The sequence below is a fragment of the Camponotus vicinus genome, unplaced genomic scaffold, assembly GCF_025532165.1.
Source record: "Camponotus vicinus isolate PSW18456_S1 unplaced genomic scaffold, iyCamVici1.0 SCAF_3, whole genome shotgun sequence".
Taxonomy (NCBI): domain Eukaryota; kingdom Metazoa; phylum Arthropoda; class Insecta; order Hymenoptera; family Formicidae; genus Camponotus; species Camponotus vicinus.
In genome coordinates this window covers 5,490,693-5,506,165 of record NW_028141967.1, presented here as the reverse complement: position 1 = coordinate 5,506,165, position 15,473 = coordinate 5,490,693, and the positions used below count along the sequence as shown (strand labels likewise).

Genomic DNA, 15,473 nt, shown 5'->3' with positions numbered 1-15,473 from the left:
CTATTTGGCGATATGTAAAATTGGATAAAATCGAATTCACAATGATCAATCTGACGGAGATTCACTCGTAAAACACACATGATGGATCTCACGCGAGTTACATATCTGATATGCATCGGGAGCCTGAGGGGATAAGAGGATTCGGAAGAGGAAATGACATGCTGGAGCGCGGAAAAGCACAGGGCGAATCATTCGCGCGGCTATAAATATGCCACTAGATAGACGGAGATTGTACCGGATGGCGTAATTGAATTAGAACGGAGACGAGAGCACCGGTGAAACCAGCTGGCAGTCGCGGCTCTTCATTCTTTGGTTTGGATCGAACGCTCGCTAAGAGAAACAATGCGTCGTGGCAGCGAAAAATGTGCAGAAATTTAGAGGGAAGTCACGTAATAAAAGAAGGCAAAAAAAGATCGCGCTGCGTTTTTAAAAATCATGTTTTAGCCACAGATTTCAAAGAAGCAAGTATTTAATCTCCCCGCGAGCAACGCCAAACATATTTATACGTTTACCTCGTTTTTTAGAAAATAGAAAACACTTGCATTCTCATATAATACATGAAATAAAATTTAAAGTATTTTTTGTAAATATTCTTCCAACAATATCATAGCTCGTTATAAATTTATTGTAGATTTAGAATTTCTTTTCATTAGTTTTTTTTTGTGAATCTTTTAAAGATACTGTTTTTGAAGAGTTTAATAATGATAGAGAAATATAGTTAATGTGATAATATTCAATATTTAAAATTCAATATTTAGAATTTTTTTTATTTGATATAACAATATTTTTTAATGTTCGAAGGTATCACAAAAATGCTTTGGAATTGCTGGTAGACCATAATTAGCTGGAGTGCAAAGGGTTAAATATTGATGCTTGTTATTTTTATTCTAATTATTTTTTCAAATGTATAGTTAAAATATACATCAGAAGAATGATTTCTGACAAAAGAATAAAATTTACATAAACATGAGGTGGAAATATCTCCTTTTCGAGTCGCATTGTTGAGACTACATTAACTGCTAAATCGAAGCAGCAATAATAATAATAGGCGGCATTAGTAATAATACTGAAATATTTATTTAAAACGGTTCTTTAAATTTTTTAGTATTTTTCTGGCAAAATACTGAAACAAATGAATGTTTTATAGATACATTGCTCAAGCGACGCTATATTAATAGATTCATGTTGTATTTTTATGAAAACTTTGTGTTTTTTCCCAACGATGTTAATAAAATTGAATTATTCTACTTTTAATAATTTTATATATTTTGGTTTTTCGAGAAGCAAAAAAACACTAATCTATTTAAAATTATATTTTTCAAATTGAGTACTAAACTCAAATCGGTGTAAATGCAGACTGCCTTTATAAAAGAAAAATGTTTAATATAAACTTTCTTTTTTTTCTTGCACGTTACTTTTTTCCAAACTTATCAAGTTGTATATTTTAGCAGTGTTTTAATAAAAACGCCTGCGAATATTCTATAAGAAGATTCAGGGATTATTTTGAAGAAATAAAATTCCCTCGTGCAAAATGGAGGTACATATATGGTAGCGTGTATACGGCACTGTCAAGCCCCTTGCAAAAACCAATAACCTCAGCGTACGTCGGGTACTAGTAGTTTATGACCACTGAGTGCGCGTGCAAGAGAATAAGGGAGAGAGAAGGGAAAAAAGGACGTTGGTAGAGGTAGCTGAAAGTGCGAGTCAGAGAGAGAAATGAGACAACAAGGGAGGATGTACCGTCGTTTGGAAAACGTTGCTGGGAACAACACTTAACCTTCGAACTTGTTTTGTGTACCTATTGTGGCTGCCATGTAATCGAAATCACGTTAGGGATAGACTGATAGCTTCTAATTGACATGAGCGTTACAAATGTGTTTAAGCTTCTAATCAACTGGATTCGTCTTATTTTTGCAAAATTATTGAAAAATTATTAAGATTAATTATTCTTTTGATCGGCAAACTCCGTTAAACAAGTCCACTTGTTACATCAAAGTTTCTCTATCAGTGGCATCGATTCGACTAAAATGTTATTTAATTATTGAAAATGAAAAAATTAATTGAAAAGATTCTCTTGTAAAGAATTAAAAGAGGATCAATGGCTGATGAAACTTGTTTTTTTTTTTTTTTTAATGATTTCTATTTTAAGTAGATAGTTTAGAGCAGCTGAAAAACTTGCATATTTTTGCACTTTATTTTTGGGCTGCGGCATTTCCACGATACAATGCACGCGCGTAATGTATATTCCGATTATTCGACATCCACTCGAAATTTTCAGCCTTTCCATCTCGCTCTCTCTTTTCTGCGCTATTCTACTCTGCCACACACACGAACATGCAATTCGATGCATTCGCCTCGTGCGTGTGTATCCGTTAAAACGACCGCGTGAACGTCTGTTTCCGTATTTTAATACTTCGGGCGGATCAATTTAGTTAAAATGATGGCGCCGCACAACACTTTTTATGTTTTTATTTGCGCTGTTGAAAGCCTATTTACTATTACATTGCCTAATTTTATTAATGGGTTTTTGAATGGATGAAATTGGTATAATTGAATTTTATTTCATAAAATAAATCAATAAGAATTTATTTAGAATTTTTATATACATCACAATTTGAATATTTTGGGATTTTTTAATAATATTAAAATTTTTGATATTTGAGACTGTATGGTTTCAATTTATAATATAACATATAAGAGTTTAAATTAAACGCTTAATGTTCAAGTTTAATAGATGGTTTAAATTTCATTAGCTTTTGTAATTTTCAATTTATCTTTATTTTAAGAAACGTATGCATTAAATATGTTTAAATTATAATTCAAAGCAGTCCATGAATTATAAAATACAACATTATTAAATATTTTGAACATCTTAAATATCTTGAAACATATACACAGTGTTTAATACATATAACAAGATTTCTCAAATATTAATACTTGATAAAATCTCCAATTTTTGTGAAGCAAAAATATTCACTTATATGTTTTAAACATATTTTACCTCTCTTCACATATAATTTTGATCATTCATAACAGGCGCTGAAGGATCTTCTTGGGAGTTTTATTGTCGAATGCGATTATCATTTTTGCTTGAACGTTCGAAACTCCTCTTCGTATCGCTTCTCTTTCATGGCTATGCTTGTCCACCGCTATTGAGCCAATGTTGGACCCGTTTAACAGAATCGACAATTTCTACGGAGATCTATCTGGTATCATTTCGCCCGATAGCCTCGATATGAAATCCTCGCTGCGAGGTCGGAGCCGGAATCAATTCATTTCTGTGTCCTTGCGTAAAAGGATCACTTGCGGCCGAAGCGAGTTTATCGGGTCGAGGGCATCGCGAGACTATAACGACTTAAATTTATATCCGCGTGCGAACTGTTGCAGCTCGCCCGTTCGTTTGTTCGAAACATTAATATACTTGTTGGTTGGCGACAACGAGACCATCTCGCACCTACGTGTTTTTCTGTATTTTTATCTGTTCTTCTGTATTTTTATTAAGGATTAAACAATTAAATACGATTTATTTTTTAAATTAGATCCGATAATCTATCCAATTCTCTTAATTTCATATTTAATTTTTGTGCTGTTTTTCTTTCCTAATAAGTAAATTAGAAAAAGATAACAAAGATTTAAAATTTAGGATGAAATTCAGTATTTTAAAACTCGAAATAATCAGAAATCCATCATCTCGTGAGAATGACTGGTAAAATAAATTCAAAGTCGATTTTCACTTATGGCGAATGAAAGGTTATAAATATAATATAAATTAATCTAATAATTAATTAATAATTATCAAATTGTTTCAACACACTTGTTCAAAACATCAATAACGACATCATTTCGTGTCTAAATGTATTTTTATATTTTATAATATCTAGGAAATATAAGTAATTAAACACAAATCTGATGCTCTATCCGATTAGATTTAATCCTCAACTTCATATATATAGGATGTTTCTTAATAAGTGCGAAACATTTTAGGAGATGATTCTTTGTCGAAAATTAAGGGAGGTTTTTCATATAAACATATACTCCTACATCCCTCCCTGTGGAGTTACATTCCTTCAAAAATGTATTATATATATATTATATATTCATTATATATACATATATATATATATATATATATATATATATATATATATATTATATATTCATTATTTTCTTTGCCTCTCACGGTTCGGGGTGAATATGCAATAAGCAGTTACACAACAAGTTTTTCTTTAAAACAATTATGTGTTTTCGTTACATTAATTGATTCGTATTGTTTGCAAAAATCCAAAGTAAGGAATTCGAAAAATAAATATTTAACAAAATATGTCAAAATACTGTCACTTTCAAGCCTTATAACTCGAAAAGTACTTAACGAAAAAATATTTAATTATAGTGTTTTGGAAAGCTCTTGAGATAAGCTACAAGAATATGCAATGAAAAGTAGGGAGTCCCATTTAAGAAATTGAAAGTGACCTTTACGTGACCTTCAAACAACTATTGAGGGTGTAACCAATAACACCATCTTATGTTCCCCTCAAAACCATACAATTTTTGTGTAAAACGTTTTTCTCAAAAATGCTTAGTTTTTGAAAGAAAAGGGGTGTACGGGTGATCTCAGACACCCTGTATATATAGAACTGGTTTTTATGCCTTTTTCTTTTCTGATAAATGGAATTGGGAAAAGATAGCAGACTTAAATTTAGGATTTGAAAGATCAAGAGTCGAAATATCAGGAATACGAAATTGATCATCTGTGAAGAGATATATGTGAGAATGTCCGATAAGATAGATTAAAATCCGTGGATTTTCACCCACGGCAAATGAGAGGCTATGAATATAATATAAATTGGTCTATAGAAATAATTATCAAATTGTTCCAGCTCATATTGTAAATTTATAATCCCGGAAGGTGCCAGATGTTAATTGGGACATGGTATGTGTGTAATATCGCGGACCGCACCTACACACAGTTATATCATCCATAAAGACATCTCTCGTGTATTTTCACGTAGGCGACGCGAAGGCAGAACTAGCACAGGACTAATTCCCAGAGACAAACACTTTAATTATAACCTTGCCACGTACCTACGTGCCGTCATATCGTCACATTCATTAAACATGGCCCCTGTCGTTCGTCGCACCGCGCTATTCCATTACTTTTGTGCAGTAGAACTCCATTCAGGAAACTGCGGAGACTTTTTGCGGAAATCTCATTTGCCAAAAGTGTCATTTTGTACATGGAGCATCCAATAATATGTACTATTAACTTATCATTTTCCCCCGGATCTCGAAATTAGCCACAGAGTTAGTGCGCGACCATAACCTACTACTCTTTTGTACTAATTATTAGTGAGATGAGGATGATTTTTCTCTAGGTAAAAGTACCATACACCACTACACTTCAAAATTTGTCGATATATTGAATTTTAGAATTTGGATTTTATTTGTTTCGCAGATCTCCGATTTCTATGAGAACTAATGATCTCTCTAACTAAAATCATTCTTCTCGCAAACTGGATTTATTAAAACTTTTGGAATTAATTAAAAACAAAGCGTATGAGAGAGGATGTAGATTAGTTGGACGACGTTATCGTTAAGCGCATGCAATTTTCTTCTAATTATTTGCCTTCCGCTGCGCCCATACGCCATTTCGCGCGTGCAATAGTAACGCCATTGTTGCGGCGCGATACTGGATTGATGGTAATAATGGCGCAGGAGGGAAACAAAGAGAACTCGGCCACGTCACTGCCGACCGCTATCAATTATTTTCAAATTACGAATTTCGCCGGGATATAGTACAATTGATTTATTCACGTCGTCCAGTACTGGAGCCATTTATTCGCGATGCACTACAGCATCCATTTTTTTTTGTCATTTTCCTCAAATCTCGCTCCGAAAATTCAATGATGGATAAGAGCGATCAAAATTGAGAAATTGTCTAACCCTCTTCTTTCTCCCTAAAAGTGTATTAATATTATAAGCATCTTTATTTATTTTTTATCGCTTTTAAGTCAACAAGACAGCTCTTTTAATTCTCAGAGTTTAGCGTAAAAATTTTTTTTTCTTATTTTTATATCAATTTTTCCTTATTGTTGTATTAATTTATTTAATTAATAAATCAAGCTGACTTAATCTATATAAATAAATGTAATATTGAAATAAAAAAGCGAGAGAGAGAGAGAAGTTATGCACGAAATTATCGTTCTGTTGCAGCGTACGGCCTGCGAAGAAATTGAAATGGTGGAGTTGTGCGGCAGCGGCCAAGCTTCCTCGGCCATGGGGGTGATGGGCATCGGCTCGATGGTGTCGGCGGCGACTTCGTCGTCCTCTTCGTCGACTACCACAACCACAGGCGCCTCGTCCTCGGCATCGGGACGTGCCGGCGTCCTCGAGACTCAAGTGCGCGGTCAGTGGTACCGCGTCTTCGTCTCCTTGGAAGACGATTATCTCAGTATTTCGCTCGACGAGAGTTGTGAGACCGGCAACAACACCCTGAACAACGGTAACATCAACAATAATAATGTGGACAGTCTGAACGATCCGGATGTGCCCGACTCGGTGGCCAATCAGAAGCGTATCGTTCGCGTGGTGAAAAGCGACAACAACGGCCTCGGGATATCGATTAAGGGCGGAAAGGAAAACAAAATGCCCATCCTCATCTCGAAGATCTTTAAGGGTATGGCGGCGGACGCTACTGAGCAGCTTTATGTTGGCGATGCCATTTTGGCGGTGAACGGCGAGGATCTACGCGAAGCCACGCACGACGAAGCGGTAAAGGCGCTCAAGAGAGCCGGCAAGGTCGTCGAACTGGAAGGTAAGTGCTTTCATTCCATTGTTATTTGTCCCAATACACGAGCACAACATGTAATCCATATTGTATCACGACTATAATATACGAGATACTAATTTCACTTGCGACTACTGTTCCTCGACAACTTTGCCAACAAGTTTTATGGATCTGTTTCTCAGAAGATAAATGTACTAAATGACACAAAACGTCCCTGATGTATGCAATATTAAATTCCGCCTCTTTATTCGCACTCTATTTTGCGCCGTTTGTCATCCCTTGCGTACCCGGAAAAGGTTAGAAAAAGAGAACCAGAAGAAGAGTGCACTTGCAAGCGCTATCCAAGGCTTTTAGCTGGATTGGTGCATCGAGTGTGTGCAGCCGGCTAGAAAAAGTCGACTGGTTTTTTTTTTATACTTGGTACAAGGGTCACTGTTCTGTACCCTTTGTACTGGAAATCAAGAAGTCTGAAGATGCATCGAGAAAATTGTCATTTTAAAAGTATATCCTGTAAAGAACCGTGATATTAGATGGGATTGAAAGTATGGTATATTTCTTTTCATTAACAGAAACATGCTTGAAATCGATCTTTCATCGATAAAATATTTTTTGAGAATTTTATGAATTTATTTTAGTGAGTTTATCCTTCAAAAATTGTCCAATAAATCCTTTCGACGGCGAAAGAGGATAAGAATGATTTTCGAAAGAAGATTACATGCTTGAAATGATGAAATGTCATAAAATGAAGCGAAATATGGCTCATGAAGTAAGATAATATTCTATAAAATTTTCTTTCATTGATAAAATAATTTTTGAGAATTTTATGAATTTATTTTAGTGAGTTTATCCTTCAAAAATTGTCCAATAAATCTTTTCGACGACGAAAGAGGATAAGAATGATTTTCGAAAGAAGATTTACATGCTTGAAATGATGAAATGTCATAAAATGAAGCGAAACATAGTTCATGAAGTAAGATAATATTCTATAAAATTTTCTTTCATTGAGAAAATAATTTTTGAGAGTTTTATGAATTTATTTTAGTGAGTTTTTATTCTTCAAAAATTGTTCAATAAATATTTCGACGGCGAGAGAGGATAAGAATGATTTTCGAAAGGAGATTTATATGCTTGAAAATGATGAAATGTCATAAAATGAAGCGAAACATGGTTCATGAAGTAAGATAATATTCTATAAAATTTTCTTTCATTGATAAAATAATTTTTGAGAATTTTATGAATTTATTTTAGTGAGTTTATCCTTCAAAAATTGTCCAATAAATCTTTTCGACGGCGAAAGAGGATAAGAATGATTTTCGAAAGAAGATTTACATGCTTGAAATGATGAAATGTCATAAAATGAAGCGAAACATGGTTCATGAAGAAAGATAATATTCTATAAAATTTTCTTTCATTGATAAAATAATTTTTGAGAATTTTATGAATTTATTTTAGTGAGTTTTTATTCTTCAAAAATTGTTCAATAAATATTTCGACGGTCAGAGAGGATAAGAATGATTTTCGAAAGGAGATTTAGATGCTTGAAAATGATGAAATGTCATAAAATAAAACATGGTTCATGAAGCAAGATAATATTCTATAAAATTTTCTTTCATTGATAAAATAATTTTTGAGAATTTTATGAATTTATTTTAGTGAGTTTATCCTTCAAAAATTGTCCAATAAATCTTTTTGACGGTGAAAGAGGATAAGAATGATTTTCGAAAGAAGATTTACATGCTTGAAATGATGAAATGTCATAAAATGAAGCGAAACATGGTTCATGAAGCAAGATAATATTCTATAAAATTTTCTTTCATTGATAAAATAATTTTTGAGAATTTTATGAATTTATTTTAGTGAGTTTTTATTCTTCAAAAATTGTTCAATAAATATTTCGACGGTCAGAGAGGATAAGAATGATTTTCGAAAGGAGATTTAGATGCTTGAAAATGATGAAATGTCATAAAATGAAGCGAAACAATCGTTCATGAATCAAGATAATATTCTATAAAATTTTCCTTGACATTTGCATTGAAAAATACATAATCTTTTTTTACTACATCCTTTTTTCCTCGCATTCTACATTCATAATCATGTAAAAAGATACACGCAAGGATTGAATATAAACAGTGTCATTGAAGCTTACGCAGATATCGTTTGTCATTTCGCACGCGTTTTTTCCCTCCACTTTTTCACTGTATATATTATCACTTTATCGTCCTTGTCTCCGACTATCGTTAGTTCTCGTCCCGGGTACGAGATAAAACGACACGAGACTCTGCATTTAACGTTTCCCTCCCGATATGATAAACAATTGGCGAGTTGCATCATTATGCCTCAGGCTCTTCGGGTATGAGAGATCATCACGATACCTCGTCGTATCATTGTATGTACTCGCTGCATCGTTATTTTCTCGCGTCTCAAAAGTTAGAAAACACCGCGATGGTTGTTACCGGGCTATTTCAATTCAAAACCCTCTTTCTTTCCGCCCTTCCTCGCGCTCGATCCGCGGAAGGACGCGACAAAAGAAACACCTCGAGCAATAGGATCGCTGGCGTATACGTACCGATCGAAGGAACATTTACTTGATGCAGCAAATAACGAAGTGCTTTCTGAATCGCGCTGAATCTTGAATCGCTTCTATGAAGAGGCACTTTTCGCCCCGATTTCATACAGTGTATTTAATGAGAAATACTTGGGATATTCTATGGAATTATTTGTGTTTCTGAAGCTCATTAAAAATTAGTGGAAAGGTACAATATTATGAGTTAATTAATGAGCGAAATTTTTATTCTACTCATAAGAAGGTTTGGTAATTTGAGAAATCGTGAAACATCCTGGCGAGGAATTTACAGAAGCTGTGGTTTATTGTTGAGACTGGCCTAAAAAAATTATTTGAGCCTTAGAATTAAAAAAATGAAGAAAGTTATCATAAATATATATAGAATTTTAATCAAATTATTCTATAATTTTTATTATATTTATTAATATTTATTAAAATCGATTAAATTAATATAATAATAATATATTAACATTTTTATTATAATATTATTTATTAATATTTATTAAAATATTTATTCAAAATTTAATAAATATTAATATTTATTAATATTTATTAAAATATCATAAAATCGAGTTTAGATTGAATTTCAAAGGTTCTGCGAGCGAAATTTCTTCACATGATTATTTAATATACAGTGTGACTCATTTCTACGTAAATTGTCATCAAAAATATTACTCAAAAATTAAAAATGAAAAGAAATGCGAATATTTATAATAACGATAGGCAGTATACAGGGTGTCCCATTTTAATGTCCCACCCCAAATAACTTTCTTATTTTTAATTTTAGAAAAAGATGTTTCAGACAAAAGTTGTATGGTTTCAAGGGGGACATAAGGTGGTGTCATTAGTTTGACCTTGAATAGTTACTTCAAGGTCACGTAAAGATCACCTTCAATTTTTTAAATGAAACCCCTTACTTTCTATTGCATATTCTTGTAGCTTATTTCGAGAACTTTCCAAAACACTATAATTAAGTTAGTTTTCATTAAGTACTTTCCGAGTTATGAGGCTTGAAATAATTTCTTAATTTTACATAAACCATAAAATATCTAGTAAAATATTCATTTTTCGATTATCTTACCTTAATACTTTTATATACAAAATAATGAGAGGAATCAATTGGTGTAAAGAAAACACATAATTGTTTCGAAAGAAAAAATGTAATTTGCAATTAACAATTACATTTTTTTTTTCGAAACAATTATGTGTTTTTTTTACACCAATTGATTTCTCTCATTATTTTGTACATAAAAGTATTATGGTAAGATAATCGAAAAAAGAATATTTTACAAGATATTTTACGGTTTATGTAAAATTAAGAAATGATTTCAAGCCTCATAACTTGGAAAGTACTTAATGAAAACTTACTTAATTATAGTGTTTTGGAAAGCTCTCGAGATGAGCTGCAAGAATATGTAATAAAAAGTAGGCGATTCCATTTAAAAAATTGAAAGTGGCCTTCACGTGACCTTCAAGTAACTATTCAAGGTCAAACTAATGACACCACCTTATGTCCCCCTTAAAACCATACAACTTTTGTCTGAAACATCGTTTTCTAAAATTAAAAATAAGAAAGTTATTTGGGGTGGGACATTAAAATGGGACACCCTGTATATTGATAATTTCAATTGGCTGAATGTGAATTCGTCCATGGCAGAGATGTAATAAAAGATTAGGTCGCGCGATTGTACGAGAAATTCACAGGTAGGCGCGAAAGTCACGATGATGCTCTCGCGATACGATCCTCGTAGAGCACAATACCCAACTTTGCGTGACTTTTCCGCAACGGTTATCTATTTGCTGCCCGATAATCTTTCTGTCGGATCTAGGGAATTCTGTCTGTGAGATATCGCATGTCCTTGATTATGGATCACCGCGAATGGGTCGCTTAAGCGTGCGCGGGTGTGTCGTGCTATGTAATCGTTGTGCATATATAAAGTCATTACGTGCGGCAGGCTATACGAGACAAAAAAATATAATGTGCACCTATATTTTACGTATAAATTACTATAATAGAGACTTTTTTTCCAACGTGACGTCCTTGTTTTGAAACGTTACCTAATGGCGGGTTTATGTCAGACTCGGCGAACGTAACGTTTCCGCTCATTCGATTAAATCTACGCACGCAAAATTTCAAAGGAGACATGTGATCTCTCTCTTTTTTGCTTAACAACTTTTGACAGTTTCGGTGAACTTTTAAAAAATGTGAAGAACTACAAATATAAACGTGGTATTTAGATATGTAAGAAATTCCATTTTAAGTGACGTAATCAAATCTTGAAATCACTGCATTTCCGACAAGTATGTGTCTCAGACAAGTTATATGAGATGTGTAGAGCTATAAAAAATAAAGCTATTTCTCCTTCTTGCAGGGATTTAGATAACGTATTGTTTTTTCAATGTTATTTTTTTCAATTAATAAATAATATTATTTATACAATTAATATTATTAATACAAATTACTATTTAATATTAAATAATAATTAAATATTAAGATGCTGATAGTCATACTGATAGTATTTGTGAGAAATTCAATATTATAATTTCCAAAACAGTTAAAATGTCATTAAAAGTAGTCTTGACATGTGAGAGACATGAAGAGAGAGAAGAGAGAAAAAGAAGGGGGAGAGAGAGAGAGAGAGAGAGAGAGAGAGAGAGAGAGAGAGAGAGGGGAGAAAGGATGAACAGATTGCTTGGCGTGTTGAACGAAAGGAATTCCAGTTTGTAAGATTTAAGATGCAATTTCCTTGACGACGTCGCACGTCATTCGTTACGCAGTATTCTTCAGGGTACAATGCTAGCCGAAAATTACGCATTCCAATTACCAAAACGCGTCAAATCGAGCACGATATCCGGACGGCTTTTTGTGATTCAATCCCAATCTGAATTATAAAAAATATGCAATTATAAAAAAAATGTCAAAGTTTCTATCAGAGGATATAGACGTGTAAAATTTAACGAAATTTAATATGTAAAAAAATTCAAAATAGAAAAATTTATCGATATTCTACGATTAGGTTCCACAAAAAATAGCCAGAAGGACGAGTTACCTTTTTTGACGTAAAAATATTGAACATTTATTCTGTTCAATTTATTTAGCATTTTGTCTTTTATTATATATTACTTTAATTCTTTCTCTCTCTTTTTCTCTCTCTATATATCAATACTTGAAAATATAGATATAAAAAAAATTAGGTAGAGTAAGACACTTATATTGAATAAAACATAATCGACATTTTGGACATAACTCTACGTATATAGTTTCACAAATTATGTAACATTAATCTTAAAAATGGTCGGGAATTCTAACTCGCGCGCAATATTGATTAGCAAATAATTATTCGTTGCTAGAAACTAATTAGCAACGGATATAAATTAGAGAGTGTTCGTTTTACAGGACATGCATGCATGCTAATAATTAGCTCTCCGCCTCGTCATTAATTGCACAATAAACAAACGATGTTTCGTGCGCCAACGAACCGGCGTATTCGATTGTAGCTGTCGAAAAAGTGATTATAGAACGATTATGTAATGACAGTGCGTTCGTAAATGTTTGAAACTTTGATAACGCGCCCGTGTGCGAAGTTAATGCGGTTATACATATATATGTTGACGGCACAAACGATGCTCGTTACGTAGTTATGATAATTCAGCCATTTACCTCAAAATGGCGTCCTACATTCGTTATTGGGTATTGCAGCGAGGAAATGGCGCGAAAAAATATTTCCCGGATCTAAATTTTGATGCAGAACAGAAATTTGGAATTTCCAATTGTCCGCTAAGCTTCATTTAAATTTGAACTTTAAGTAAATTGTGACACAGTTCGCGAGAGACATCTTATTGGTTTCATTAACACTTTATAAATTTAACGAAATTCTATTTGTTTAATAAAATATGTTCAGCTCGTTAATTTGAAATTTAAAATTTTAATGTTACCGATAAGAATTTTATTCAAATGATTAAATTTTTAAAATGTTTCGATCAGTTGCTCCAATCATCTATATAATTATCCTTTTATATCAGTTGTCGATAAATTATGAAAATAAATAACTGACTGAAAATTGATGTAACATCAAAGTTAAAAAATAAAAGTATCGCATTTCGATTTGAATCGTTCATACTTTATAATAAAACTTTTGCGCTTTTCCCGAAGATATTTTCAAGTGGCCACTTAGTGACTAACGCGGCGGAGTCGGGTCCTGGAGGATTAAGCATTCCAAGGATGTCTGTCGCTTTTATGCGACCCGCTGTATCTTATCACTATTGCGACCTACCGCATCGAGAAAGAGAGCGAAAGAGAGAGAGAGAGAGAGAGAGAGAGAGAGTCCGAAATAGCCGCGACTTCCGTCGAAGCCGGATCAAAGGAGTCCTTTGGAGCATCCTTTTCCGACGTCTCGCGACTGCCGACGAGAAAATTACAGACGGTATACCGACGCGACGGAAACCATAGGTAGAGGAAGGAAGGAAGGAAGGAAGCGAGGCACGAGAGGGAACGCGAGGGCGAGAGAAGGAGCGGGGGCGTGCGATGCCGTCGTTTCTCATGCGGATACATCGTAAATCATGACGAAGTACCGTAAAGGACGAAATGAAAGGCATGCGAGACACTGCGGGGCGATATATAAGACTCGTAGAGGACGAGAGCGCGCAGCTCATGCCTTATATCCGAGTCAGTATATCGTGCTGGTATAGTAAGTGTTGTACTCGAGCGGCCTCTAAAGACGAACACACACAAGCCGTGTCACGAAAATTCTCCCCGTCGCCCATTTTCACACTTGCATTTCACTCTTATGAACCTATCCACTCTTCGTTACTAACTTTTCGCATCGTTGCAGCTCATGTTAGGATGCACAATAGAGTACATTAGCGCACTCGATTATACGTATGACGAGCTTATGCTTAGGTCGTTATACAGGGTGTTTCTTAACAAGTGCGAAAAATTTTAGGAGATGATTCTTTGTCAAAAATTAAGGGGTTTTTTTTTTTTATATAAACATATACTCCTACATCCCTTCTTGTGGAGTTACATTCCTCCAAAAATGGGGGTAAAAATTAGGTTTTTATTTTTTTCTCAAATTTGGGACAAGTTGAAGAAATGAAATTAGGAGGATATTTTCTACTAATAAAAAGGTTACTTCTTAATATTTTTTTCAGCCTCCCGTATTGTTATAAGGGGATAAAACTAGCAATCCCTATTCAATTTTTTAATGTTTATCTGAAAAACCCCCCTTAATTTTCGACTCATCTCCTAAAATTTTTCGCACTTATTAAGAAACACCCTGTATAATAAGTATACCAGAGGTTGAGGTTTATCTTTGCTTTTCGCGAATACCTTGACGTGTATGATGTGGTATTTTTCTAAAATTTAATTCTCCAAATATTTGAGATTATGGAGTTCAAGTCAATCGTATTTCTCAATTTTTTTCCCGATTTGACGTTAAATCGATTTTATATTGGGTTGCAAAATTGTCTGCGATTTAAAGAGAGAGAAATATTGTGTATTGGAAATTACTATCTTATATTTGAGATAAATTTTTGGAGCAAGGAAATTTTAGAGTAGCTGTGAAATATTATCGTGCATACTTTTGCAAAATATTGATAGAATTTTATTGAGGCTCGCTGCTTCATTTAGTTGAACTCCAAAATTCTTACTCATCGGTGAGAATAATATTGCAAAAAATTTATTTCGAGAATTTGCAACGTAAATGTTCACTTTCAACGTTAAACTAAAAGGGATTAAAAATATCGACGCGGTGACAAATTGCAGCTATTTTAAAGTTGGAAACGATTGGAGCGAAAAAACAGCTATCGGATCGCGGAAGATAGTGAAAGAGTTGAAAATCACATTGTGTTTGACAATCAGGTCAACGTGACGACGGCGATCGATGTGCGAGTAAAGCGTGAATTGTTCGTATCGTAGGTAATTACCGTTAGAGACGGCTATAATTGTAATATATAACGGCCGATGTTTGACCCCGGAAGATATCGCGTTTTTGTAATCGCCATTGTGAGGCCGCACGTTCACTATTACACGTAAAGTGGCTCGACTAGTAACGACTAGAACTCGCGTAAGGTAAATTGCATTGCTGCATTGAATTAAGGGTTGATGTATAGCGGAATATTGAAATA

General features: G+C 33.8%; 1 protein-coding gene and 1 long non-coding RNA gene across 2 annotated transcripts in view; both read left to right on the top strand.

Annotated features, from left to right (window-relative positions):
- Syn1 (Syntrophin-like 1) overlaps positions 1 to 15,473 on the top strand; it is a 266,090-nt gene that overhangs the window by 2,967 nt on the left and 247,650 nt on the right. Inside the window, exon 3 of the mRNA XM_083092844.1 lies at positions 6,211 to 6,811. Within this exon, the coding sequence (XP_082948970.1) occupies positions 6,211 to 6,811 (601 nt within the window). The remainder of the gene's footprint in view (positions 1 to 6,210; positions 6,812 to 15,473) is intronic.
- LOC145967843 (uncharacterized) lies at positions 6,847 to 7,946 on the top strand. Its single transcript, XR_014437574.1, has 3 exons — positions 6,847 to 7,550; positions 7,623 to 7,754; positions 7,827 to 7,946. It is a non-coding gene; the product is annotated as an uncharacterized LOC145967843 (long non-coding RNA).